This window comes from Convolutriloba macropyga, chromosome 13 (assembly GCF_964194025.1).
Source record: "Convolutriloba macropyga chromosome 13, txConMacr16.3, whole genome shotgun sequence".
Lineage (NCBI taxonomy): Eukaryota > Metazoa > Xenacoelomorpha > Acoela > Convolutidae > Convolutriloba > Convolutriloba macropyga.
The window spans coordinates 35,819,961-35,847,863 of record NC_134480.1 but is presented as its reverse complement, the minus strand read 5'-3'; the positions used below and the strand labels follow the sequence as shown (position 1 = coordinate 35,847,863).

Sequence of the window (27,903 nt, the reverse complement as noted above, 5' to 3'; positions counted from 1 at the left end):
CGAGGTTTGTAGACTGCGTTCCGGGTTTCTTAAATAATCTGATTAGGCTGATTTTGGTTGCTAGTTTCGCCTTGAAAAAAGTATAGTTTTTGAACGTAACTGAATTCTGCAAATTCCTGTAAATCCCATGTTTTAACGTAATAAAACACAATTAAGTCACATTCTGAGTCTGTTTTCACTGAGTTTCAAACGTATCTATTGGATACCTGTTGGTGACATAAGCCTTTTTTTAATGATTTCTTGTGGTTTGAAATCAAACATACTGACAATCTCTTACGTTTAAAACCGACCATACCGACAATTCTTTTCGTTTGAAACCACTCCTACCGTCGATTTTTTATACCCGACCATTTTTTAAGGCCAAACATACCGAAAATTTTCTGTTTAAAAACGACGATATCTGGACTATGGATAGAAATGGTGCATTAATTTATAAGAATTTCTCAGTGATCTTGTAATATTTTGCTATTTGGTTTAAATGAAATGACTAAGGCGTGGTGTGCGATCATTTTCCTTGATGCCCCCTAGGTCGAGGTGGCCAGACCGAAGTGACCCCTGATCAGACGAGTTTCGAGCGCACACATGTTCCCGGTGCGCTCGAATTGCATGGTCTGGAAAAGGCTTCCAGCGCACTTTTGTCTGGACAATGGTCTGGAACTTGTCTGATCAGAGGCCACTTTGTTCTGGGACGGTGTGATCAGAGGCCGATTCGAGCGCACACTAGTCTGACCAGAGACCAAGTCGAGCGAACTTTTTTCAAGTTCTTTTTTACTGACATTTGTTGTCTCTGGTAAGAGTCAACAATAAAACAGCATTCTGATCAGAACTTCATCTGAAAATCTGATGGGTTTGATCAGAACCAAGGGGTCCAGCTGATAAAAACTGCCGGTCCCCTCAAGAAAAAATTTTGAATCAAAGCAGATCAAGACGTTTTTATGCAAAGCTGTCTAAGTTCATTTATTCAGTTAAAAGCATAAATAAATGGCATGCCCAGTAATTTTTTTGATCTTTTTTCTTCGATTTATTTTCATTAGCAATAGTTTCAGGATTGGCTTTTTGTTAGTTGAATATAAGATAAAATGATATATGAATTAGAATTTATTATAACGATATTGAGAGATTTGTTCATGCTAAAAATCATTCTCTGATCAGACTATTTCGAACGCACTTTAGTCTAAACAGAGGCAACTTCGAGCGCAATTTTGTCTGATCAGAGGTGATTTCGACCGCACTTTAGTCTGGGACTATATTTCAAGCGCACTCTAGTCTGGACAATGGTCTGGAACTTGTCTGGACAATGGTCTGGAACTTGTCTGATCAGGGGTCACTTTTGTCTGATCAGAGGCGGCTTCGAGCGCACTTCGAGCGCACAATGAGCTTCGAGCGCATACTTGTCTGATCAGAGGTCACTTCGGTCTGGGACGGTCTGATCAGAGGTCCCACTTGTCTGGGACGGTCTGATCAGAGGCGATTTCGAGCGCGACCTCAACATGGGCCATGTATAAATTTTGCAAGAAAGTGTATGTCTTGATAATTTCTTGCCATGTAGGACCTCGGCAACATTTATCATGCTTTTATTACTGAAACAGATTTCTATGGAAGTGTGTCCTGGACTCGGTGAAAGAGGGCCGGTCAGTTGTGCTGACGTCACACTCCATGGAAGAATGCGAGGCACTGTGTACTACTCTGGGCATCATGGTCAATGGGGAGTTCAAGTGCATGGGAACTACCCAACACCTCAAGAACAAATATGGGGAGGGGTACATGATAGAGGCCAAAACCAGACCGGGCAGGTCAGACGAAGCCGAAGAGTACTTCAGGGCAAAGTTAGTATTTGTTCAGATCGTGGATAATATCCAGAGCTAGAAATCACAAGAACAGTTGTTTCAACCCCCAATGTTCAAGATTAACTGCTAATCTTGGCGGATTAAGACTGAACAAAAGTAAAAAAAAATCAGTGGGTGCTAGGTCGTTCAACTCAATCAATAAATTATCTCTGACCCCTTGCCCTGGGAATCAGCAGGAGGGACAAAAATCTTTTATGATCATTTCGCTTACCTTTTTTAATTTTAATATTCCTCCTTAATAATGAGACGGAAAATTTTGCTAAGCTTGCTAAGTTTTCATGACAAATCTTGACATGTTTTTAGTAAGATCTTGGCAAAATGCCCAATTTCTTGCCAAGGTCTTGGATGTTCGTACATATCTCAGTGTTTTCTTTCAGAGAATCTAGTCAAGATCTTATCTAGGTATCTACCTGAAACATAAGCTATTCGTTTCCCTGGTTATGTAATTAACTGTGTAAGACCTTGCTAATGTCTTGGTGTTAATCAGCAATGATATATACAATACAAAAATCAGTTTTCAATTTAAAATCAATTAAAAATAAGAACAAACAATGTTAAACAAAACCGACTTGGTAAATTTCTTCTTTATAATCTCCTGAAAATTATTGTCGCCAAAAATTGACTCATCATCAAGAAAAAATTTCCATATTTTAGGTTGCCTTCAATAATACTGTAGTATTACGAGAGCCGTTACAAATGAGCGGATAATTAATCCCGCATTAGAGCGAACGTATTTAGGCGCTAATTAACCATTCTTTCGCCGCGCGCTAAACAAACTAACGCTTATTAAGACTACCAGTACACAAGTATTTAAACAACTCAGTTCGACTTATTTAAATAACACAACTTTAGGCCTGGATCTCCTCGCTTATATCCAGGATAGAAAATACGTTGTTGAACGTAGGCGGCCTGTAAAACCACAGTTTCTTTTGATTTAAATTACTTCTGCTTTTGACAGTTGCAATGCAGATCTTTCCCCCCAAGTTCAATAAAGATGAAGCAGATTGCTTCAGGGGAAAAGACAATAGAGTCTCATAAAAAGCCCCCAAGAAAACCATAATTGTTGCGGTTTTAGAAGAGGGGAAAAGCAGAAAACAGGCGCCTACGAAATCAATAATTGATGCTCTCAGCTTTTTAGATTTTTATTATTTTTTGGAGTTTCAATAATTTTTCCGTGAGATAAAAAAGAGTTAATTCTCTTGCCTTCTCGGCCAATAGGAAAATTAAGAAGCACCTCACTATGAACGTGAGTTTGTGATTCGCTCCCTATCGGCCCAAACGGAGCTGAGAGGAATTAATTGTTTCTCTCAGCGAAGTGGGACGGAATAAAATTAGAGAGACAAATAACAGAGCCAGCGACGAGCAGCAGACAACTGCTTCATTTTTTTTGCAAAATAAATTCCTAAATTTAAACAGAAATTTTAGTAAAGATTTCCAACTTAGCAAATTTTCCAACAGAACATACTTGTGAGAAATCAACTGGAAGAAGTTTTCAACGACACAATCATTTAACAACAACACAATCGAGTAACAGCTCAACCCGGTTTAATACTACTCAGTGTAAGCTTGTTCATTTAAACTATCTATTTAATTAATTGAACTTTTCAGCCCCCCAACTACTTTAAATTGAGACTTATAGCACAGACAGGTCTTAGGCATATATCTTTGCCTTCGATTTGTTATATCTTTTGTCAAGTTTGACTGGCATACATAAAGAGATCCCGTATTGTGTGATCTGTAGCAGCCCAGCCAAATTTGATAACTGGTGCGCCCAGAGGAAAGAATCACGCCTGAATTTTTGTTTTTCTATCCGATCGGATTAAAATAGTAAAATAACAACTACCACAGAAGTGAAAGCACACTAATAGACAAACAAATAGAGTAATTTATATCAAATTTACGACCGAAATACAGTAAATTTACATTAAAATAGTAACAGGCAACTGATTCTTTGCTCTTGTAAAATTGTTCTGACCCGGGTGGGGGTAGTCTATGTCCGATTTTTAGTTTATTTATATAACGATTGAAGTACTTTTACATTTTATAGTCAAAATTTAACCAAAAATCATCCCCCCAAAACCTATTTAGCCTAATTTTCACCCAATTTTCATCAAATTTATGGTTAAATTTTAGTATTTACACCTTAAATAACCGAAATTCAACCAGATTCTATCCCCCCAAAACATATTTAATTTGATTTTAACCCAATTTTCACCAAATTTATGGTTGAATTTTAGTATTTTCACTCTAAATAAATGAAAATTATACAAAATTCATCCCCCCATAACCTGTTTAGTCTATTTCTAACCCGATTTTGACCAAATTTATGGTTAAATTTTAGTATTTTCACTCTAAATAATCGGAATTTATACAGAATTTATCCCCACAAAACTTGTTTAGACTATTTCTGACCCGATTTGGACCAAATTTATGATTAAATTGTAGCATATACACTCCAAATAACCAAAAATTATCCAAATTTCACCGCCCCAACACCTAATTAAACTAAATTTTAGCCGATTTTCACCAAATTCACAGCAGAATTTTAGCATTTTCACACTAAATAGCCGATTTTTAACCAGAAATCATCCCCCCAAATCATATTTAGAGAAACATATGTCTAATTTTTACTGAATTTTTGACCAAAATATAGCATTTTCAAACAATTTAACGTAAATTTAACCAGAATTCATCCCCCCAATTAGTGTTTAGTGTAATTTATATCTAATTTTCTACACATTTAAGCACACGTTGTTGCATTTTCACATTAACTAACCCAATTTTGGTTAAATTTAAGCCTTCCTTAGTTGAATATTCACTCTGTTTTATCAATTCCTTGACCCGGGTGGGGTAATATTAATCAAATTTTAACCAAATAAACATCATTTTGACCTAAATTCTCAAATATTAACCAGATTTTAACAAAATTAACGTTACTTTTATCATAATTTAACGAATACTAATCTTATTTAAGCCTTAAAAACATCATTCTTATCCAATTTTAACCAATAATACTCAAGAAAATAGCCATATTAACGTCATTTTTACAAAAAAATTAGGAAATATTAACGAAGTTTTGACCACATAAATCTCAATAAGGCCCTAATTTAACAAAGAATAACGGGTTTTAAACTAAATTTTATCCCCCCAACATAGATTTTTAGCCTGAAAATAACATAAATTGATGGGAATTCCCCAATTTTAACCGGTTTCACAATAAAAATTTCAACAATAGAGGTTTTAAACAGTGCATGGACCAAACTGGAATAGTTATTGTAGAACATCTTAATCTAACAGCAATAGAAAACACTAGAAGGGGTAAAATAACACGGTTTATTACTGACGGATTTACTTTCTTAGCTATTTTCTACGTGTTTGAACATAATTCTCCCGCTGATTTTTGTATAACTTATGCATCTGAGAACCCAAATTTTCAGAATTTACTAACTTTATTGAAAACTAAAAACAGTGTGATCGAGATTCCCGCAGAAAATTTAGCCAATAATTACTTAAAAGAGCGTAAACTAGCCTTTTTAACCCAATTTGTACACAAATTTATCATAGAAAAGTTGTTGTCTCATGTTAAAATACGGTCATTAACAGACTCAAGCACTTAAGAAACAATATTTAAACACAATAATAGCTACAAAAATACTACTACTGATGTACTAAACATCCCGTGCTAAACGTTTTTATACTGTCTTCTGTGTAATTTCATACAAAAATACATTAATAAAACAACAAAAACAATTGTTCTATGTTATTTATATGTCATATATTAAAGTAAACGTTCAAGATCTAAATATAAGTATTAAAGTACATAACAAAATAGGCAAAGTTTCATATTATTTAACTGATCAGAACAGAAACTTTTTATGCATTTACCATCACTCTTCTAGCGAAACAGAGACTGAAATCTACATAACTTACAAGTGGACCAACCCAAATTTTAATGAACTTTTATGTGCTCTAAGAAATCAGAACAGTGTGATAGAATTAGCATAAACGTTATCATCTTGTGTGTGGATGAGCCACCAAAATAAAATTCCCCCGTTTGGTTTACAAATCTTAAAAATCATTAAACCCAAATACATCAACGTTTCTCCTGACGATCCGAGTTTACCAGATAGAGTTAAATTACTTATAAAAACAGAATTTGTCACACAAATTAGATTTTCAAAAATAAACAAATTTCACCAATACTCTGTTGAATTTAAACACTCTGAAAGCACTTATCCTTGGTTATTAAATTTTACCGTTGAGCAAACCGATATTTACTCTTGGGTTGAAATTTTTAGTACTGATAACGGCAAAAACTTTGAATTTAAAATACAATCATTAAACGGTCCTAAACAAATAAAATTCATAACACAAAACAAACAGTTCAACTTTCTACCTTAGTATTAGCGTTTTATTACATAATTGTTATAACAAAAATATTTTCTACACTAATTACCCAAACTAATAATACATTCGTATAAAATATTCTTTTCGTACACTAAAATAAAACATGGCAGCGAACGTTGTTGCGTACCCCGACATAGCGTTAGAGAAATTTACTGGTTTAGACCCATCTGAAGATGCCCAGGAATTCTTTAGTTTAATACAAAGAAAAATCCAATTCTCACTAGGAACAAGAGATCCTGCGGATGCTGATTTGCAAGCAGCATACGACGCTAGACAAAAAGCGTTGTTTGGATCGGTTTTGCGTGGGCCCGCAGCCCAATGGTTTGAAACCTTAGCACCAGGTTTAGCATGGAACGAAGTTAGAAATCAGTTCATTACCCGTTTTACTGATGCAAAGGACAAGTATAGGAAAAGAATTGAAGTCGAGAGTATTAAAAGGCAACCAGATGAGTTGATAAAAAGCTATACACACCGAGTAACAAAAGCAGTTGAAAAAGGATGGCCAGATCCAGATTTTAACAACGACCAGCGTAACGCTAAGTGTATGGAGTACTTTGTAAGAGGATTAACGCCACCTACACTCAAGCAAAAGGCACATCAACGGTTAATAGAAAACCCAGCTACAACTTGGCAACAATTACAGGATCATGTAGCAACTAAAGACTTAAGTTTTTCTGTTAGCAGTGAATTCACGGGTACTGCCTCAAGTAGTATCGACAATAAAATAGAAATAGAAGGGTTAAAAAACCAACTCACAGAAATTGCAAATCTAATGAAAGATCATAAAATAAACGCCACATACAACAACGACAATCCCAGATTCAAACAAAACCAAACTAGATTCTGCAAGTTTTGCAAACGTTCAGGTCACACAATAGCTTTCTGCTTTAAGTATACGGACTTTAAAAACGAAAACCGAAACCCACCTCAACAACGAGAAAAGTTCACAGATAATTATAAACGTAGTAGGAGCCATTCACCAGGTCAACAAAATTACAAATCAAACAATTATGACAATCAAAATTCTAGGGACAGACATAGAAATAGTTATAACCAAAATCAATCCAATTATCAAAACAACTCTAGGTCAGACTACCGACATCGATCACCGTACCCATCAAACTCTTCAAACAATTATCGATCATCTTCTTACGATAACCGATCACAGGAACGACAAAATAACTATCGAAACAACTCTTACAGAGATAACTATAGGCAAAATAGTAGGGATAGACAAAGCAACGGTCCTCCAAGATCAGATAATCGATATCGTGATAGGAGTAGAGACCATGACCGGGATAGGACACCTACTAGACAAAACAATAATACTCATTCAAGAGATAACAGTGAAGGGCGAAGCCCTCGAGTTCACTTTACCAGTGAAACTTCCAGAGACTATTACAATAATGAGAATCACAACGACGAGTATTTAAACTAGACAGGTCTCCGTTCATAAACACTACTGATAACAAAGCAAGTTACTCACATATTTATATTAATTTATACCAATCCGTCGGAGACAAAAATAAAAATAACGGCTTAGAAACACAGTTTTTATTGGACACAGGAGCATCAAGCTCTATAATTAATTACCACACTTATCTTGAACTATGTAAATTACAACACATTGAGATGAAAGCTTCAAAAAATCATACTTTAGCGGTTAATGGTGAGAAACTAAAACTTCTAGGTCAAATTACTTTCAAAACTTCTTTCGACATTGAAGGAAAGTATCAAGTTGAAGTTACCACATGGGTTTCAGCCAAAGATGGTTGCAAGCCGAATTTGTTGGGAATGGATTTCCTTGAATCTACAGTAAAATCTATTGACCTAACCACTCCAAAAATTGATTTAAAAACTTACCCTGAAGTAGCCGTCACACTATCTAGATACCAAACGAAAAGCTATCCATACATTAGCTCTTACAAAATTGTAACTCTTGACCAGCAACTACCATTAGCACCAAAATCAACTCGAGTAATATCGATTAGACCACCGAATGAATTCTTCAGAAACGGAACCTCCTTCGTAATTGGAAGTGAACTGCAAGCTCAAGGAATTTATACCTACAACGTTCAGTGTTTTAGAAAAGAAAAGGAATTACCAATAATGCTAAACAATCCTCAAAACAACAAGGTTGTCATCCAAAGGGTCCTATTGGGCACACTTTAGAAGACATTGAAATTCGACAAGACCCAGAATTTTCTGTAGTTGACAACGTTGCATTCATAAACCACCTAATGAATAGTTACACTAATTGGGATCAAATATTCCATGTTAGTGAAAAACAAGGTCCAAAAATTTCAAAAATTCAAAATTTCTTTGCAGGCAAAACTCCTGAAAAACAAAAGAAAACAGAAAAGCGAAAAAGGCAACAAGATTTTACCAACAACTACGAATTAGAAACAGACTTTAGCGACGACCTCAAGGATCTTAAGCCACAATTAGAAACAACTGATGAGAACATCAGACCCGTTGAACTTCCCAAAGAAAAACTTAACAGATTTGAGAAAACCGATCAAGCGTTTCTCAAAAAATTTGATTTCAGTCAAGCTGATATCAATGACGAAAACTTAGACAAGTTACTGAGGACTTTAACTAAAAATAAAGACGTTTACTCCCAACACAAATACGATGTTGGAAAGATAAAGCAAAAATTTCATGTCAAACTTTTACCAAATTCAACTTTAACCAAACAGAGACCTTCCAAAGTACCATTACATTATCAGGAAAAACTAGAAAACCTTTTGGAACAACTGTGTAAAACAGGTATAATCCGGGAAATGGGTAATGATAAAGAAATGGGATCAGAATTTATTAATCCAATCATAATCCTACCCAAGGGGAACACAGTAAAACTGGTTATAGATGCCCGATATCTGAATTCAATAACAGACCTTAGTCGATATTCATGGCCACTCGAACCAATCGGAAGTCTATTAACTAGATTAAAAGGTAATTTCTTCACAACCAGTGATCTTTGTTCAGCCTATAACCAAGTCCCTCTAACTGAGGAAACCAAACAGCTGGTAAGTTTTGTAATTGGTCCAAAGCAATACACATTTGAACGCGGATTTTACGGCCTATGCGGTCTACCTAACTTCTTCAGTCGTATAATGACTATCCATTTTGCACCATTAATTAGAAAAAAACGAGCTATAACCTACATTGATGACACCATCATGCAAGCGCAAGATGAAACCGAAATGTTTGAAATAATTGACAAGTACCATGAACTTTTAAGGAAATCTGGGTTGAAAGCTCAACCTGAAAAGACTAAATTTTTCCTTAGGAAAGTACAGTTCTTGGGACATGTAGTAGGTAAAGATGGGATACAACCAGTCAAGAAGCGAGTAGCAGATTTAAAAGCACTTAAGTCGCCTGAAAACAAACGTGATGTCATGAGAGTTCTAGGTTGCTTAGGATTCTACAGCATGTACATCAAAAATTTGCATGTTGACTGCAAACCATTTTATGACCTAACCCGCACAGAAACTAAATTTGTCTGGACAACGGAACACGAAAAACTGTTTAACGACATTAAAAACAGAATTAGCGAAGATACTATCTTAGCAATACCGGATACTAAATACCCTTTCCACGTGCATGTAGACGCTTCTTCCATAGGAGTAGGCTCAATTCTCGTTCAAGAATTTCCAGAAGGGAAACGAATAGTGTCTTTTAACTCTAGAATTTACACTAAAGAGGAACAAAAAATGAGCACCACAGCACGCGAACTTTGCGGTGTAATATCTGCACTACAAACTTATGAGCATTACCTAATTGGTTCTCCCCATCCAGTATATGTGTACACCGACCATAAGCCTTTAATGTATCTATGGGGTAGAAGAGGAAAACTCTCTCACAGGTTTTTTAGATACCAGTTAGTAATATCTCAATTTCAGAACTTGAAAATTATTTGGACTGAAGGAAAAAACTTAGCTTTTCCCGACATCCTAAGTCGCAATGTAAAACTTAAAGATCTGGACAAGTATCAACTTAAACACAAAAAGATACCAAAAGACATTAGTTTTTACGACGAGCATGGCAATGAGGAAAAATACTTCATTTTGCGTGATAATGAAAAGGGACCAGCAGATGATTTTTTTCCAATCCTAAAACAAAGCATAACGGGTATCGACAAATTCATTTTCAAAAATGACAAAATGGTAAAGCAAAAGTACGACAATAATCAAAACAGACTTTGCTCAATAAACATTATTTCGGAAGATTTCTCGTATGGTTCATCAATTAACCACTATAGGCGTCACCGCAAACATGAAATAACCCCTGTATCAGAACAGGAGGAAGACGAAACGTCTGATCATTATACAGAAATTGATTCCTACCCTGATGAAGGGATAACCGAACAAAATTTTGACCCAATTTCAGAATTTGAATTGTTCAATGAGAACCAGTCACCGGAATTAGATTTTGACAAACTCTACATTGATCAAACTAATACCACAGACTCGGAATACAGATTCCCTCTAGAATACGATAAAGTTTTTCTCGTAAAAAATAGCACTTGTATAGACAAAACCGAATTAGCAAAAAAATTTCCCGAAAATACAAAAATACAAGATGCAAGAGAACTCATCGATAAACTGACAATCTTCTCTAAAGAAGTTGATTTAAATACATCGGTAATTTGTCAAGAACAATTAAAAGACCCAGTGATACAACAAATTCGCCAATTAAGGACGAACAATAACAAAGATGAAAAGAAAATTGAATTCCGACAATCTAAAGCCATAATGTCATACATTAATAACTTTGAAAAACTCAGTTTCGTAGGCAACATCTTATGTATTCAACAACAAACAGACGAGCCAGATATTGAATACTTAAAAATTTGCGTACCACTGTCATTGTTCTTTAAAGTTTTTCAGTTAGCTCATTGTGAACTGTCAGGTCACGTAGGTTTAGATAAAACACTTGCTAACGTAAAACGATTTTTTTATTGGCCCGGAATGTATAAATGGATTGAAAACCTAATTGCTGATTGCCTTGAATGCCAGAAAAATAAGCAAAAACGGAGAGACCTCCACGAAGCACCTCTCGAAAAGTGGACTGATACAGTCCCATTCCCCTTTCATACGGTCCACATTGATCACAAAGGACCTTTAAATCCTCCATCAAACGGTAAACACCATTGTTTAGTTATTGTCGATTCATTTTCGCGTTTCATTCAAGTATACCCTGTACGTTCCTCAGACGCAGTAGACACCATAAAAGCTTTAGAAAATTTCATCTTGTCTTTTGGAATACCACAAAAACTTGTTTATGATAAGGGTTCGGCATTCATGAACCAAGATTTTGCGAGTTACATTCATGAATTAGGTATAACACCCGCACCTCGAACTGCTTATGCGCCTTGGACTAATGGTAAAGTCGAGATCCAAAACAAACATCTAGGAGCACATTTCCGAATTTTTCTAGAACAAGCTCGAGGTAAATGGGACGAACTGGCACCAAAATTTGCTTTTTCTCATAACACGGTTCCAAATGCTAGTACTGGAATCTCACCTTATGAAATTGTGTTCGGACAAAAACCACAGATACCTCTGCCACTTAAGTTAGGACTCCTACGAAATTCACAACTCACATGCTCTTCCGAGTTTTGCAAAGACCTGCCTCTTCACAGGCATACCTTGCAAACTTCAAAAAACACCGAAATTGACAAACTTCTAAAACCGACTATTAACAATTCGTTGCTTATACGAGAAAACCAATTCAAACAAATATACAATAACGCTTATAAAAAGAGCTTAGAAAACAATAACCGCGCACATAAACATAGAAACAAACACAAATTAGGCAAGCCACTTGAGGTTGGACAAAAAGTTCTAATGGAAAACCATCAAATTGAGTTAGGAAAGTCAAAAAAACTACATGAACTAAGATCAGGTCCTTATACTGTAGAAAAAAAACTAACCAATGTTAACTATGAATTAACTCTAGATAGCAACCCGGCCACCAGGAAGGTCGCTCATAGAAATCACCTAGTCGAGTACTACCCAGCTACTGAAACTATACCAGAGTTAACCCTAGAGTATGGTATAGATAAAAATAATTGTGACACATTTTATAATAATCTAATGACAAGTCAGATGAATAAACTCAATAGTCCTTTGACTAAATTCTCCTTCCAAAGCCCCACTAACACCGAATATTTCCCCGTGGATAATTTCATACGAAGAGACTCCCCTGTGCAGAACTTCGACCCTGACCGAACACCTACCAATTTCGATTCTGGATTCAACGAAGCAAGTTCAGGTGGTCGTAATAACCCACCTCCAGTCCAAACACACTTACCTAGCGGTAGTCGAACAAGAAGTTCAACTCCTTGCCCACAGCACAATTCTAGAATACCTCTAGACCCTAATTTAAGTCCTCTCCGCCCTAATACATCGGAACAAGGACCTTCTAATTTACAAACTTTAGAAAATAATAATAATAATAGGCGAACTTCTAGTCGCTCGGCCAAGCCGCCATCACGCTATCAAGCCGGATTTACTTAACTTTGTTTTAGGTAGCAATAAATCCAGTCAACATTTACTGGCAGTGCCTATTACTACAACTCATAGCCTTAATTCCCGACTTGAAGCGCTAAAAAAGAACAGGATGAAAAGATATCCTTGTTTTGAAAAACTCTATTTTTCTTATTTACTTATAAGTCTTTTCTACTTTTGTACTCTTTCTATAGTTATTAACGCTACTGGACCTCCTTTTGAGGATATTAATGACGTGTCTAACAAACTTAGGGTCATTCATTATGACTGCTCTAAAATGAAAGAAAATAAAATGTATGCTTTAACACAAGTTTCTCCTTGCAAAATTACACCCGAAAACATTCAGATGGTTGATACACATGTAACGCTTTATCAACGGTCCTATCGGACCTTTGTTAAAGCTCTTATGTGCAAAGTCACTGCAATGCTCATTCGTTATAATTGTGGTATGTTTTCCCATTCATCAATTGTACACAACGCTCCAATAATAACATACGATATTATTGTTTCACCCGAACAATGCCTAAATGCTAATAAAACTGGAAAAATTACTGTTACTGAATTTGACGATGATGACATGGAAATTGACATAAAACATGGAATAAAAACTGTCTCCTATAAAAACCAGGGAGTTGATCTTGAAGGTGAATCATCAACATCTTGTGATAATCGTGGTCAAATTAAACACTTCTCTTTTGAAACCCTGATGCAAGAAACTGTACTCGATATTGATCTTAATGACAGAACTGTCTATAACAGTCAAGGACTAAAACTTCCTTGTGCCCTCTCAGAAGGAGGTTGTCATTCGACATCACTCGACCCCTTTGCATACAATTGGGAGGCACCGGAAAATTGTATAGTTACTGAAAGATTTTCACAAAACGCAAAAATGCTAAAACATGAAAACGAACTTGGTAACGTACAGTATTTCATAGTGAGTGATGAAAAACCGGAGACGCCCTATGAAGGACCAGGAACGTATTCTCCTGCTGAAATGGACATAAAAATTAGAGTAATTGATGAAAAAGAAAAGGTGTGTGGAAAACCAGAATTTATTTACAGAACAAATTTAGATTCTTTATATGTTTTTTATAAAGGCGGATTTAATATGAAGACTGGCAAACCTTATAAAACAAAAACTCAACAATTTTTTCATAAACTTCGTGTTGAACCTGACAATAGCCTAAGTGTAAATGGGTTTAATAGGAAGCCTTCAGATGAACAGATCCGAACATCCGACAACGGTTTTGTTGCATGGGAACACTTAGACAAAGACAAGTTAGACTATGATCTTAACCTTGCGGTAAAAATGGATTTTGTCATATATCATAATTACATGCAAATAAAACAAGCATGGAAAGGTTTGGTCATAGAACAATGCGAACTTGATCGAACTCAAAAACAAATGATACTAATGCAGGCTATCCAAAACAATCGTTTAGCTGGATATATATTAACCGGCAACCGCTCGATGTTCTTAGACACAGATGGTAGCATAGGTTGGCTGTACCACTGTCCAAAACGAAACTCACCACTTCAGGTTCTTGAACAGTGTTATGATAGGATTCCTATTCATTATGATGGTAGGACAATGTTCGTCGACCCAATTACTCGACAAACCTACCCCTTTGCAAACGAAGTAGATTGTGTTGGAGGCTACAAAAATGCCTACCAATTAGATATTGATAATGAAAATTCATGGTACCATTTGATGCCAGCACCTGTTCCTTTACAACCGCCAAAAATATTCTCTTCAAGAGTTATTAGTTTTATTCCAAAATTTACCGGTTACGAATCGCAACGTGCCGGAATTTACACACCAAATCAACTTAAATCGTTTTGGGACAATATCTTGCATTCGGAAGCTTCAAAATCTGTTTTGACAAAAATTTCAAGAGAAGTTCTAGAAGGAAGAAGCATAGACTATTCTCAAAAGGATATCTATGCGTCGGCAATGGGAATTAACAGACAAATTTATCTAGATTCTCTTCTTTCACCTACATTTTTTACAGACCAGTTCAAAGGCACTTTTGGAATCATTACTTTTTATCTGGAAAAAATTGGAGTTTATTTTGCTTGTTTCTTGTGCATAAAATTCTTAACTGATGTAATCGTAACAATCATAAGAGCGTTCGAAATCCACAAAATATCCAACAAAACAATGGGTTTTTGGAAAATTCTATTAGGAGCAACATATAATCTTTGTATCTTATCGTTCTTTACACCGGTATTCTCTAACGAAACCAAACCGTCGGCCCCGCAGAACAACAATCATTTTTTACCGCTTAGTAATTACCAACCTTACAGCACAATAGAAAAAATTTACAAATGCGTTGAGGATCAACCAAGAGAAAATAAAATTGATGAGCATTGTCATACAGAAAATAATAAAGTAGAATACCCAAATCTGGCGTCACATCAACCACAACCACAAAATGATGCAACCATTCGAAGTGTGGTGGCACCTCCTTAAAGCTGTTAATAAAAAAAATCATCTTTTTCATAAAAAAATAATTTGTCTCAAAAATAAAAAAAATTATTTGTATTAGACTCTATAAGTTAATTAATATCTTGTTTAGATACACCTCAAGGATGCTATGCTATGCAACCCAAATTCATAAAACAGCCTAACGCTTTATTCATTCGATTTGGACAATACACCGGACAGATATTATCCTCAAGTCTTTCCGATTTAAAAACTACTGTAACTATTAGAGTTGCATCTTTCTACTTCAGTGACATTATAGACTTGGACGTACCGCATTCAAATTTTCAATACTTCTCATTGTTAAGAGCCCTGATTGATGATACAATTACTTTTGTAAACATTGGAGTCGAATACGAAATTGTTTCAAAGCGTCTGAAGAAAAATATTATTAGACTTTGACTTTTCCTGTAAGAGACATGTGTGGATTCCTTCCTTGCTTTTTAATTCTTATAATCCATTTTCAACTATGTAATCGCAACTATGTCTATCTAGCTATTGCCTGCACTCTTCCCCTACTCCGATTTTGCTGCAGTGAATCCGATTGATATATTAACTATAATTATCAATCGTTGTCAATAATCCTCTTTTCAGAAATAATTGACACACCCTTTTTTATCCTTTTTTTTACATTTACATACTTTTATACATAGTTTTGAAATGAAGAACAATAAGTTAATTAACAACTAAAACGCTTCCATTAATGTACTTTTTGTTTCAAGATAGACTCGTTACAATTTATCAAATAAAGAAAACTTTTGAAGAAAATCACGGAGACATTTTCCCTCAAATCGTTATAAATTTTGAGTTTTGGGACACTTGGGAAAACGATACTGTGATTTTAACCCCTCATTCGTTGTATTGGAATTATTTCGTGTATTTAGCACAATTCGACCCTGATAGTCTGCCAAATGAGCTAGATCAGCAACATGATTCATTTAACTAATAGAAACTTACAAATCAGAATCGGAAACCAAAATTTTGAGCTATTAGCCGTATACTATGTTTCCGCTATAAGTATAATGACTTTCGCAAAAAAACCCATGACAAATATTTACAGACTTTTAACTATTTTCATTACTCATCCTCAGTTCGCCGAATTCACCATTTTTCTAGCATTCAAAGAGAACTCGGTATTTCAAGTACAACATCCAATCTACATTGCTTAGGTATCATTCTAAACTATGATATTTGCAGTTAACAATAAATTTGTAGAGTTACAAAAAATTCAACGATCTTTTGATGCATACCCAACTCCTGTACCTACTATGCTAGTAACGCTCAAAGAAATCCAAAGTGAAAAAATTTGTTTAATAAGTATTAATCCTCTTTCAGTTCATTGGAAATTCTTCCTCTTTATTCTAGAAAACCCAAACTGTGTACCTCACAATCTTTATTTTGAATTGCCGAAAAGTGATTCTTCTCAAAACGATTTCATTACTAAAGAATTGGAAACAATTAACAATTAAAAAACAGCAATGATATTCTCATACCAAAATTGCCTTATACAAATTCAATTTTTTGAAAAATCATTTGTGACAACAAAAAGTAACAGAGTTATACCACAACTAATACTCCATTTCGAATATTTAAACACTTGGACTGATGGAACCATCATCTTAACACCATCTTCCCCCTATTGGACATTCTTCATAAATGTATCCCAAGCTTTAAATGGTTCCAAGATCCCTTTTAATTTAGATCTCCTATAATGCTGTTCCACTTTGGTGAGCGACTAGTCAAAGTAGAATCCCTCGAGAAATCATTCATTGAAACTCCCACTGCAGAAATAAAGCCCTGTATAATCATACATTATACTGACTACGAACGTGGATGTGAGGGTTCTACTCGAGTCACCATGGGAATGATGCACTGGGAATTCTTTCTCGCACTCATCGATATCGAAGAGCACTTCCCAGTCAACTTGGGCGCTCTTCAGTAAAGTAATTTGTTTTACATAATTTGCTCTCCAAATTTTTTTTTTCCTCCTTTCCTCTTCTTCATTTTATTCTATCCTTTTTTTTCTGATCAATTTGTTCTTTTCCCCTCATTTCTTTCCAAATTGTTAAAACTAAAATGATTTTGTTTATTGGTAAGGAAAAAATTAAAATTGTTAAAGTAGAAAGATGGTTCAATATTTGTTTCACACAGTATAAAGCATGTATCAAGATAACTTATATGTTTTTAAGCACCGGTACCATTAATCATTATTACATTTATCCAAACGAGAAACACTGGAATTTCTTTTTTGCTATTGCAGATTTAAATGTAACTATCCCCAACGAACTTGAACACCATGGATTAGAACTCGTATACCCGGATCTTTCTAATTTGTCCTTATAATGGGAAACATTCTGAAGATATCGTCTCAACAACCTCAAATTGATACAACCCCTAAAGTTGAATGCCCTGTTTGTTATCTCCCTTGCCGTCAATTCAAAAAATTGCACAAAAACCCAAATGGTCAGCCCCCCCATTTTGCTTGCATTCCTTGTAGAAACGAATTATTTAAATATTGGAACCAACCTAAATGCCCCATTTGCGTAACTCCCATTTATACAATCAGTCATTGCCATTATTTCCAGTGTGATTCTTGTCAAGAAGTCAAAAAGTTATCCACCTGCCACAGTCACTTCAGAGATTTTCACCCAAAACAATCAATTTGTTTGCAGTGTATGACCTTCACCACTACTAAATGCCCCTTATGCAAACAAACAATTGACCCAAACAACCCGTGGTAAAATCCTTGATTCAAAACTACCTTCACAAATTATCCAAAATGTTTATCCCCAAAGTACTTGATTTTTTATTAATGGCCCTCATGATTATTGCAGCAGCCTTCTCCTTCATTTTAACCGTTTTCCTTGTTGTTGTAAGTATTCCTTTCAATTTTTTGATGTTAGTAGTTATATTAGTAATAGACCAAGCAATAAAATCCCAAAATAATCAACAACCAAATCCCCCAACCATACCAGTCCCATAATCCCCTCCAATAACAATCTTTCAAAAATGAATACAATTGACAAAGAAACCAATACTATAGAATCCAAACCGGTCTCATTAATTTGTTTATGCTGCAGACGTGAAACAATTGTTTTCAAGAAATTACACGAAAACCCCCCTGACGAACTACCCCACGTAATGTGTCTGCTCTGTTACCAATATGTTATAAAAGATATGGGCTACGATTTTTGTCCTAAATGCTCTAAATTTAATGTTATCTTTTCAATCTTTAACTGGTTTCAATGTGATATTTGCAAACAAACAAGATTTCAATACTCTGTTGCAAAAACGTTTCATCACAGTGATCATAAGCCCGTCAACTTTTGTAAATTTTGCGTAGAAGATTATAAATTATGCCCTCGTTGCGAAAAAACAACCACATAATCTAAAATGAGTCCAAGAACATCCAAAATTTTACTTCCTTCCCTAGTTTTAATTTTAATCCAATCGATATCCCTAATTCAACTCAGTTTTTACCAGGAACAAGTCACCTCCTTCACCCTAGTTCTGCACTACTCATTGAATTGACAAAATGCAACCCATAACATTGTTTATTCTTCTATTTGTTCTCTTATGCGCATTGGCAATATCCCTTTTTATTAATAACTACCTCCTTTCCGCAATTCGCCAAATTTTCTCCAGATACGGAAAATGACCAATCTAGACCTATCCACAAAAATATTTATCTTAATCCTAATTACCTTGCTTGCAATATCGTTCCTTATTAACCTCATCCTACTGCAGTTTCTCAGAGGTTTTCCTGTTTTTGTATAAGGAAAATAAAATAACAGTCACTCGATGGGTCTTTCACAATCCCTATTCGACGGTTTCCGTTGGTTCTCTCCCCATAAGGACATTATCTGCCCTATATGTTCACGAAAAACCGTTATTGTAGAAAAACTACACAAGCAATTCCCCAAAGAAAACCCCCACTATGTATGTATTCCTTGCAGAAAAGCACTTTTTAAAAGATACCCAAACCCTAAATGTCCCATCTGTCTTCGACCTTGTCTTCCCGTCCTGATAACATCCTACTTCCGATGCAATTTATGCAAAAAAATGAAAACAGAATTAGGAATAACAAAACACCCACATTTTTCCCAACATGACGAACACCGATTCTGTCGAGTCTGCATAAATAAGCAGAAAAAATGTCCCATTTGCAAAAATTTTTTAGACGACGTTGTCTAATAAACCAAAAACAACTCAAGTACAAACGTTCTTTTTTTTCTCTCTTTTAACTTTTCCTCGGGAAGGGGTTACCTCAGCTTTCTCCAGCCTGCCCCCCTGGCTTTTGAACCAAAATAATTCAGAACACTAACGATAACTGAAAATTTCAAAAATGACCCGAAAAATTTTTCTTTCAGTTCAGCAAAGTTGTCTCCCCAGCTGCACGGGTCGTTGCAGCCGTGTTAGTGTGACGCACGCCCCAAGACTCACACCTCCGGGCAGCGGAGAAAGACGTACTTGTGCCAGGGCTGCCCTCCTGGCATAAGTATAAAAATTTTTTAATTTATGACCCCCCTCCCTTTATTAAAGTTAACTTTGCATTTAGCAAAACAAACGATTTTCTACCAAACTTTATTAACAAATGCATTTAGCATTATAATTTTTAAGTAAAGCAGTTAGCAACAAAACCTTACGAAAACATTTTTACAATAGAATACTTTTCTATATTAGCAATACATTTGCAAACATGAAAAGAAGCCATATTGTGTGATACTAATGACACAGGCTAACAATATCAAAATATTTTAGACCTCAACCACAAAATGAGCATCAAGCACAACCTCTCAAGTGTAATCGTCCCCGCTGCTTCACCATCTTCATCAAGCCAACAACCAACACTACAACATCAACAGAAACCGTCATCAACTCCGCCATTTCGACCAATGCGAGAACAACAGGACCAATATGATCCCCAAAACAACTGGCAAGTCAGTCGCAAACGACCCTACGAATTTCCAAACCAGTCAAGCCATGCTGATAAAGTAAGGAAATTAAGTAATATAAACGATCTAATGACTGATGAAGAAAGAAAAGACACAAAGAAATGCTTGGTGGTTCAAAAAAGCAGGGAGAATGAATTCAATCCTGAGAACCCAAGATTTGTAACGAATTTGAAATATTCACTGAAAACAAAATTCAACAGCTTCAAAATTGCAGATAAGGTCAAGATTCAAAACACTGCCACAGGTGAAGAATTATTTGCAAAAAGTCGTGAATTACCGATCATACCAGACTTCTCACTCCCCGACAACCTCAACGTATGGAGAATTAAGAATAGGAGTGATGAACAAAAAACCTATTTGGTTAGAAATAATCAGTTGGATGTATACGCAAACGTTCCCTACTCCGCAATCACGGCTTTTCCGACGCCATCTGACCATGTAGGAGAAATATCGAAAGAATCTCTGATATCTGAAAATTCTAAGTTCCGCCAAGAACTCTTCATCAAGGAAACCGAGTTACAAGAAGTAACAATAAAACTGGAACAACTGAGAGTGAAATTGGACAAGCAAGAAAAGGAAACAAGCGACGATTACTGGAGACGCCAGTACATAATCTCAAAACAGCTTGACAAGACTGAGGAAAGTAACCTCAAAACACTCAATAAAGCATATGCACGAAAACATTTGGAGGTTACATCAGCTAACCAGAAGCTTGGAGCGGAAAATAAGAAACTCATTGAACAAGTCAAACAATTATCCGCTCAAGTAGATAAACAAAAGAAGAAGAACCGAAAACAAAAAAGGATAATCAAGGAACTATCAAATACAGAAAAGCATGAAGATGGAGACGAAGTAGTGGAAGTGGTTGATATAATGGACGACGGAAACAGTCCAGTGCCAAGCCCAGTCATTTTGCCCCCAGAATTTTTCGAATAATACAGCACAACATTATCGCCCTTTGCGATTAATTTTATAGCATACCATTATCGCCCTTTGCGATTAATTTCATAACTATCTGAACTTGTAGTAACTCAATTATATGTTCCAAACGCAATAAAATTATATACGATGCAATATATTTCTTTTTTTTTTAAATCATTTTCTTTTCTATCTTAAAAATCGGGGTGAGCTGTAGTATTACGAGAGCCGTTACAAATGAGCGGATAATTAATCCCGCATTAGAGCGAACGTATTTAGGCGCTAATTAACCATTCTTTCGCCGCGCGCTAAACAAACTAACGCTTATTAAGACTACCAGTACACAAGTATTTAAACAACTCAGTTCGACTTATTTAAATAACACAACTTTAGGCCTGGATCTCCTCGCTTATATCCAGGATAGAAAATACGTTGTTGAACGTAGGCGGCCTGTAAAACCACAGTTTCTTTTGATTTAAATTACTTCTGCTTTTGACAGTTGCAATGCAGATCTTCCCCCCAAGTTCAATAAAGATGAAGCAGATTGCTTCAGGGGAAAAGACAATAGAGTCTCATAAAAAACCCCCAAGAAAACCATAATTGTTGCGGTTTTAGAAGAGGGGAAAAGCAGAAAACAGGCGCCTACGAAATCAATAATTGATGCTCTCAGCTTTTTAGATTTTTATTATTTTTTGGAGTTTCAATAATTTTTCCGTGAGATAAAAAAGAGTTAATTCTCTTGCCTTCTCGGCCAATAGGAAAATTAAGAAGCACCTCACTATGAACGTGAGTTTGTGATTCGCTCCCTATCGGCCCAAACGGAGCTGAGAGGAATTAATTGTTTCTCTCAGCGAAGTGGGACGGAATAAAATTAGAGAGACAAATAACAGAGCCAGCGACGAGCAGCAGACAACTGCTTCATTTTTCTTGCAAAATAAATTCCTAAATTTAAACAGAAATTTTAGTAAAGATTTCCAACTTAGCAAATTTTCCAACAGAACATACTTGTGAGAAATCAACTGGAAGAAGTTTTCAACGACACAATCATTTAACAACAACACAATCGAGTAACAGCTCAACCCGGTTTAATACTACTCAGTGTAAGCTTGTTCATTTAAACTATCTATTTAATTAATTGAACTTTTCAGCCCCCCAACTACTTTAAATTGAGACTTATAGCACAGACAGGTCTTAGGCATATATCTTTGCCTTCGATTTGTTATATCTTTTGTCAAGTTTGACTGGCATACATAAAGAGATCCCGTATTGTGTGATCTGTAGCAGCCCAGCCAAATTTGATAATACCTTAAATAATTTAAATCATAACACATAAAGACCAAAAAGGATAGTTTTGGGATAAGTGTTTGGCTGATTGGTGTCTCTTTGTTGTTTTTATTCAACTGCTGCCTGATTCAAACTGATTAAGTTTTTGTCGGTAAATCTTCCATGTCTCATTCATAATAGACAAAGGTAAGAAAACCTGCCATGTTTAATCTAAGGTGAAGTTATCTGGGTTTCAACACGTAAACCAGACTACGAGTTCATAGAAATTATCAATTTCGTATTCATTTTTTGTCTTTTCAAGACAACAACAAAATAACAGTTGGTGGAAAAAATATTGAAATAAGTATGGCTAATTTTTCTAATACGCGCATTCACATGAAAAATTGTGTAGTTTTTCTTCACACGAGGAAGATTTTCGCGTGTTAGATCACCATAGACTCATTTTTACACAAAAAATTGTGTGATTTTTTTATCGCACGAGACAATATATTTTAACTCAGGGTGATTTGGTGAATTTTTGAACTTCATGGAAAATCAGAGAGCAGCATAATTTCAGGTATCCCAACGCAATTGTGAAAGAAAAACTACCCACATTAGTCGTTTTCCAAGTTCCTCGGGAGGTAAAAGTTGCCGAAATATTCGCACACATGGAAGCCGCAAAAACTGACCGAAGAGATTCAACTGTATACGACTTAATGAGTGAAAAAGATGGTTCGAAAATGATCGAAGATTACTCGATAAGCCAGACAACTCTGGACCAGCTGTTCATCAGTTTTGCCAGTCAACAAGTTGATGTCAAAGATGAAGATGCAGTACCTCGAACTACTTTATTGCCGAAAGAGAGCAAATTTTTCAGAAGCTTTCCGGAAGTCACTTCTGATCCGAGCCAAGCGCAGAAATACAACGAGTTATACGATTCGAAGCGATTTGCGCAACGCGAGAGCGTCCAGAACCAACAAGGTCCAGATATTGACGTTCCCGGAGCCACTGAAAAAAGTGGGAGCTTGGCCCGGAATGATGGAAACACAGATGGGGACGATAACCCCAAAATGACCCCAAGGGATGAAATAAAAAGCCCGGTTAGTTCTAGAGATGATAGAAACGTGACTGGGTCTCCCAGAAATACAGTTCGGGAGAAGTCGGTTGACTTCGCGGTTTCGCCGAGTTATTTGGGCATGGAGCCTAATAATGATGAGGTAAAGCGAGGCTCAAATAGCTCGAAGTCTCATCAGAAAGTGCGTATAAAACGTAGACGGTCAACAAAGACGAATTCAGTGCCAACTGAGAAAGTTGATAAGTCAGACGAAGAAAAGTTGGCGGATTAGATTAATGCAAAATTAACAATTGAGAACGCTTTTCTGCTTAAAATGAATTGTAGAAATTTGTCAGAAATGTTTTTTACAGGATTTCAAATTTCATTATGTTACATTTTTTTGCCTCACTTCGTTTTGCACCTGAAATTGAATTTGGTAATATAAAGGAAAAGATGAATTGTTTCTTGGTTATATTTAATAGCCGCAAAGCGATAACTTCGGCTAATATAGGCCCTCTCTTGTTTTTTTACGACTCGAAGAGGAGTATTGGTTTCCTATCGGTGTTTTTACAATTCAAAGAATTTAAATTTTATTGGGATTTTTGTGAGTTTGAGGTTTTTGTGAATTTGAATTTTATTGGGATCTCTTCACAATTTTTTATAATTTTGGAAGTAAAAATGAAGTGATGATTTTGATCACGCCCAAACAAGAAATAGAACAAAAGAGCAAGTAGCTTTGCGGCGTAAAGTTTGTTTGCTCTAATTTCAAACTAAAGTGAGAAGACGTTGTTTGAACAAAAACCACACGCGGAAACGCAGCTCTCGCGTGTGGTTTTTTGTTCACAAGCGGCATTTTTTCAATGATTTTTACTGTTTTTTTACGTTTTTGTGCCTGATTTTTTTAAAATTGAATTTTCCTTTACTTTGTCCATTCTAGGTTTAGTTTTCTTTTGTTTAGTCAATAAAAATTCTTTGAACTGTATAAGACTTGTCTTGTTTTCTTTTTTTCACAGGAATTAGTTTTCTGCATGCGGAATTTTGACCGAAAACCTAAATTGGGAAAGCTGTCATGGTGAACAGAGTTTTGCTAGTTGCTAGGCGAGCGTAATGTTTTCTCCATGCGACATTTTGACTTGATGACTTTTTGAATTTGAAAATTTTTTGACAGATTAGCGCACACAGTAAGTCAAGTTTTTGCCATCTTTCGCCCAATTGGCCTGCTTTTTATGCTAAATTCACCTAAGAATAACTCTAGATATTCGATGGACTTGCAGTCTGTTATCTGGAACAAATTTACTCCCAATATGAATTCTGTAGAAAACTATGAAAATGTTTTACTTAAAAAATTCAAAAATGACAAGTTAGCTGATTTTGTCAATTTTGGCAGTTCTTCCGTCATTTTTTGTGACCTTGAACAGTTTTTCTTCATCTCCATCTGCTCTAAACAGGGTATAAAGATTTATAGCGGGAGTTCTTAATTTTATGCTAGTTATAAACTTCAGCAGGTGTAAATTTTTCAGATGTTTACCTAAATGTTTTTTTTCCGAGCGGACCTAAAAATCATAGGAGCTTTTAACAATTTACTGTCGTTCATTTGTTTTTTGAAGAGTAAGGGAGAGCAAAATTTTAAGTTAAATTTTTGCTTCTGATGACATTTTTTTCTAGCATTTTGTCAATTTAGCGTGAAGGTAATTTTTTAAAATTTTTAAAGCGACTTTGCTGTTGATTTTAACTAAATGGTGAATCATTTACCTAGTTCAGATGGGTGGATTGTGAAGAAGCCAATATATTGGCGAGCTTAATATAAATGTTCTCAGATGGGTTTCAAATTGTTTCGTAGAATGTTCTGTTAAGTTCTTTTAGCTGTAATTTTGAGATGAGTAAACAAACTGTTAGTCTCCCAATTACATTTGAAATTCATAGGAATTGTTCTGATAAGTTGGTCCTTATCAAAGCTAATAAATAATATCTTTGACTGCTCTGTTCCCAAAGATTTACGAGACGCATTGTTGTTTTTTAGCCGTGCTTTTTGTAGTTTTTGGTCGTTTTCCTTTATTGTTTTTTTGGTAATATTTTCATGTAAACTATTTTTTAGAAGTATCTAACAAGAAGTTGAAAATAAGGAAAGTTTTAAAGAGTCCAAAAGCTATGTTCAGGGATAAATTTTTCAAATTATTTAAAATTTTTTTGCTAGCCTGTTTTTAAAATCGATTTTGGCTTTTAGCTTTTTAGTTATGGCGCCAACAATTTTTTTCGTACGTTTTCTCCTTGAAATTCGAAGAAATTTGACAAGGTTTAGAATTCTTAGAGTTTTCTGTTTTGAGTTACCAGGCCACAATTGCTTTATATCATTTTTTGTTTACTGTTGTTGATGTTCTTAGAGCCTGGGGTGCAAAGACTCTGCTAAAAAACTATTCAGCCCATTGTTGCAGTATTTACAGTAGTTTATTCCATTTGGTTTCCATTGAATTTCACTATTACTTTCTTTTCACAATCACTTCATATTTGCCCTGTTTATTCGTTCATGCAATTTTGATTGAATTGCGTGTGTCACATCATTTTCATTCTTTAATCAAGCCATTTTTATTTCTTCGTGTGATTAAGTTTTTGATCACGCGTGGCTTACTTCACTCTCAAAAATAACTTGATCTCAAATTGATTTTTTTTTACTTTAATTCAATTAGATAGGGTCAAGTGAGTGTTTGTCAGTCTAAGCGATGGTTGCCTAAGAGCAGCTAATACAAGCAGCAATAAGTTATGAAGATTTTTGATCAAATTATAAGTTCTCAGCATTTAATGAAAAGATAGTTTTTCGATTTTTTTTTATTATTGCAGATATACAAAGCTACTGTGGCAATCCAAAACCCCACCTGATCTAGAAAAAACTTTTTGCTCGAGTACGCATTTGTTTTTCGAGTTTTTCGTGGGAACTCGACTCACAAGCACGCGAGATTATAGGATATAATAGCAAAAAATTTATCTGAAACAATGCAAAATGTGTGAAATGGCAGCAGTATCGGTAAATTCTTGTTAATTTAATGGAAAACCATATGATATGCAAAAGTAACCTGTGTTAATTCCTCCTGAAGAATTGTTTCCACTTACGTTGCAGAAGCTATTTTTGCTCAAATAAATTTACTCTCAAAAATATCTATGTTACTTACAAACAAATGTAGCTTCTGCAGTTGAAAGTGGATGAAAAATTCTTCTAATCCCAAATTTGTTCTGTAATTATCTCTCAAATCCTTGAATCTCGCAGCACTCGCATTTCTCTGACTTGCATTTGTCTCATTTTCCTTTTAGTACTATTTGCTTGAAATTGTTGAAAGAAAACCGACCGTAAGGGAACCAAAATTTGAAGTCCACTGTCATATGTTATTATACTAATTTTAGTTACTAAGCCGATATTGAATTGGCTTCCACAAATGGAAATTCAAAGCTGGAGATCTACATGACCTGTTGAACCAGCAGAGAGGCATTTCAGTTTAAAATTAAGTTTAAGAAACGACTGAAAAATACATTTATCTAGGACAAAAAAGTGTGAAAATAGAATTAAACCAATCTAAACCATCTATTTCTAACGCACAAACAATCAGAATTCAGAAAACGGAGAAAACAGTAGATGAAAGCCATAAATGTCGCCCTTCAGTCAGATCAGACGGCAAAGTTAGAGTCAGGAAACATCGATCATCAGAAACAGCTGGCATAAAAGAAGCAAACGCATAAGCTTATTTTCAAACTTCATCTCAAACGAAGCTGTATCAACATAAGATTCTCTTAGAAACAAAGCTGCACGTTTTATGTTTTCATGAAACTAAGATTCGTTGATTTGTTTTCTATTACAAACTCTTTATATGAAAAAACTAACTATTAACGTCAGTGGTTTTTGCTAGCAATTCTATTCAGATTTCCCATTTTAAGGTATTAGACCCAAACGACTTCTAATGACACCAATTTTGAGTTCACATGGGGTTCATTTTGAGATCGAAGTGCATAGTCTAGGGAAAAAGTTTGAGGACACGTAATTCAGGACAATGGTTTGCGCTTAATTTTTACGGTGGCTGGATGTTTTTCTTTCTTAGGTCTGCTCAGAGCCAAATTTGAGTGCACAAATCTCGGAACATAGGAGTCTTCACCTCAACTTTTCACCAGTCTGGTTTTGTGCAGAACTTAATTCAGCAACGAAATATCAGTCGGTCGGAACGCTTTAAAAGCTCTATAAGTTTCAGCTGCATATATATAATTTTTACAACATAGTATGTCTTGCCATGACATATGGTTAATCTTTCTCTTGGTTATCTTGCCACAATCTTGCTTCTTGATACCCATGCAAAGATCTTACAAGTTTGTACAAATTTTGATTTTTTCATAGCACGTACCGTGTCAATATTTACCATTTTTTAGTATGTGTCGTATTGAGGTGTATCAAGTTTTGGTTCACTGGGCTAGCTGCGCTGTT

General features: G+C 35.4%; 1 protein-coding gene across 1 annotated transcript in view; it reads left to right on the top strand.

Annotated features, from left to right (window-relative positions):
• The window catches only part of LOC142351708 (phospholipid-transporting ATPase ABCA1-like), an 86,669-nt gene extending 59,356 nt beyond the window's left edge, over positions 1-27,313 (top strand). The window contains exons 21-23 of the mRNA XM_075403851.1: positions 1,590-1,826; positions 22,968-23,723; positions 27,041-27,313. Coding sequence (XP_075259966.1) covers positions 1,590-1,826; positions 22,968-23,723; positions 27,041-27,170 — 1,123 coding nt within the window. The 3' untranslated portion in view covers positions 27,171-27,313. The remainder of the gene's footprint in view (positions 1-1,589; positions 1,827-22,967; positions 23,724-27,040) is intronic.
• Positions 27,314-27,903: the final 590 nt, after the last annotated feature.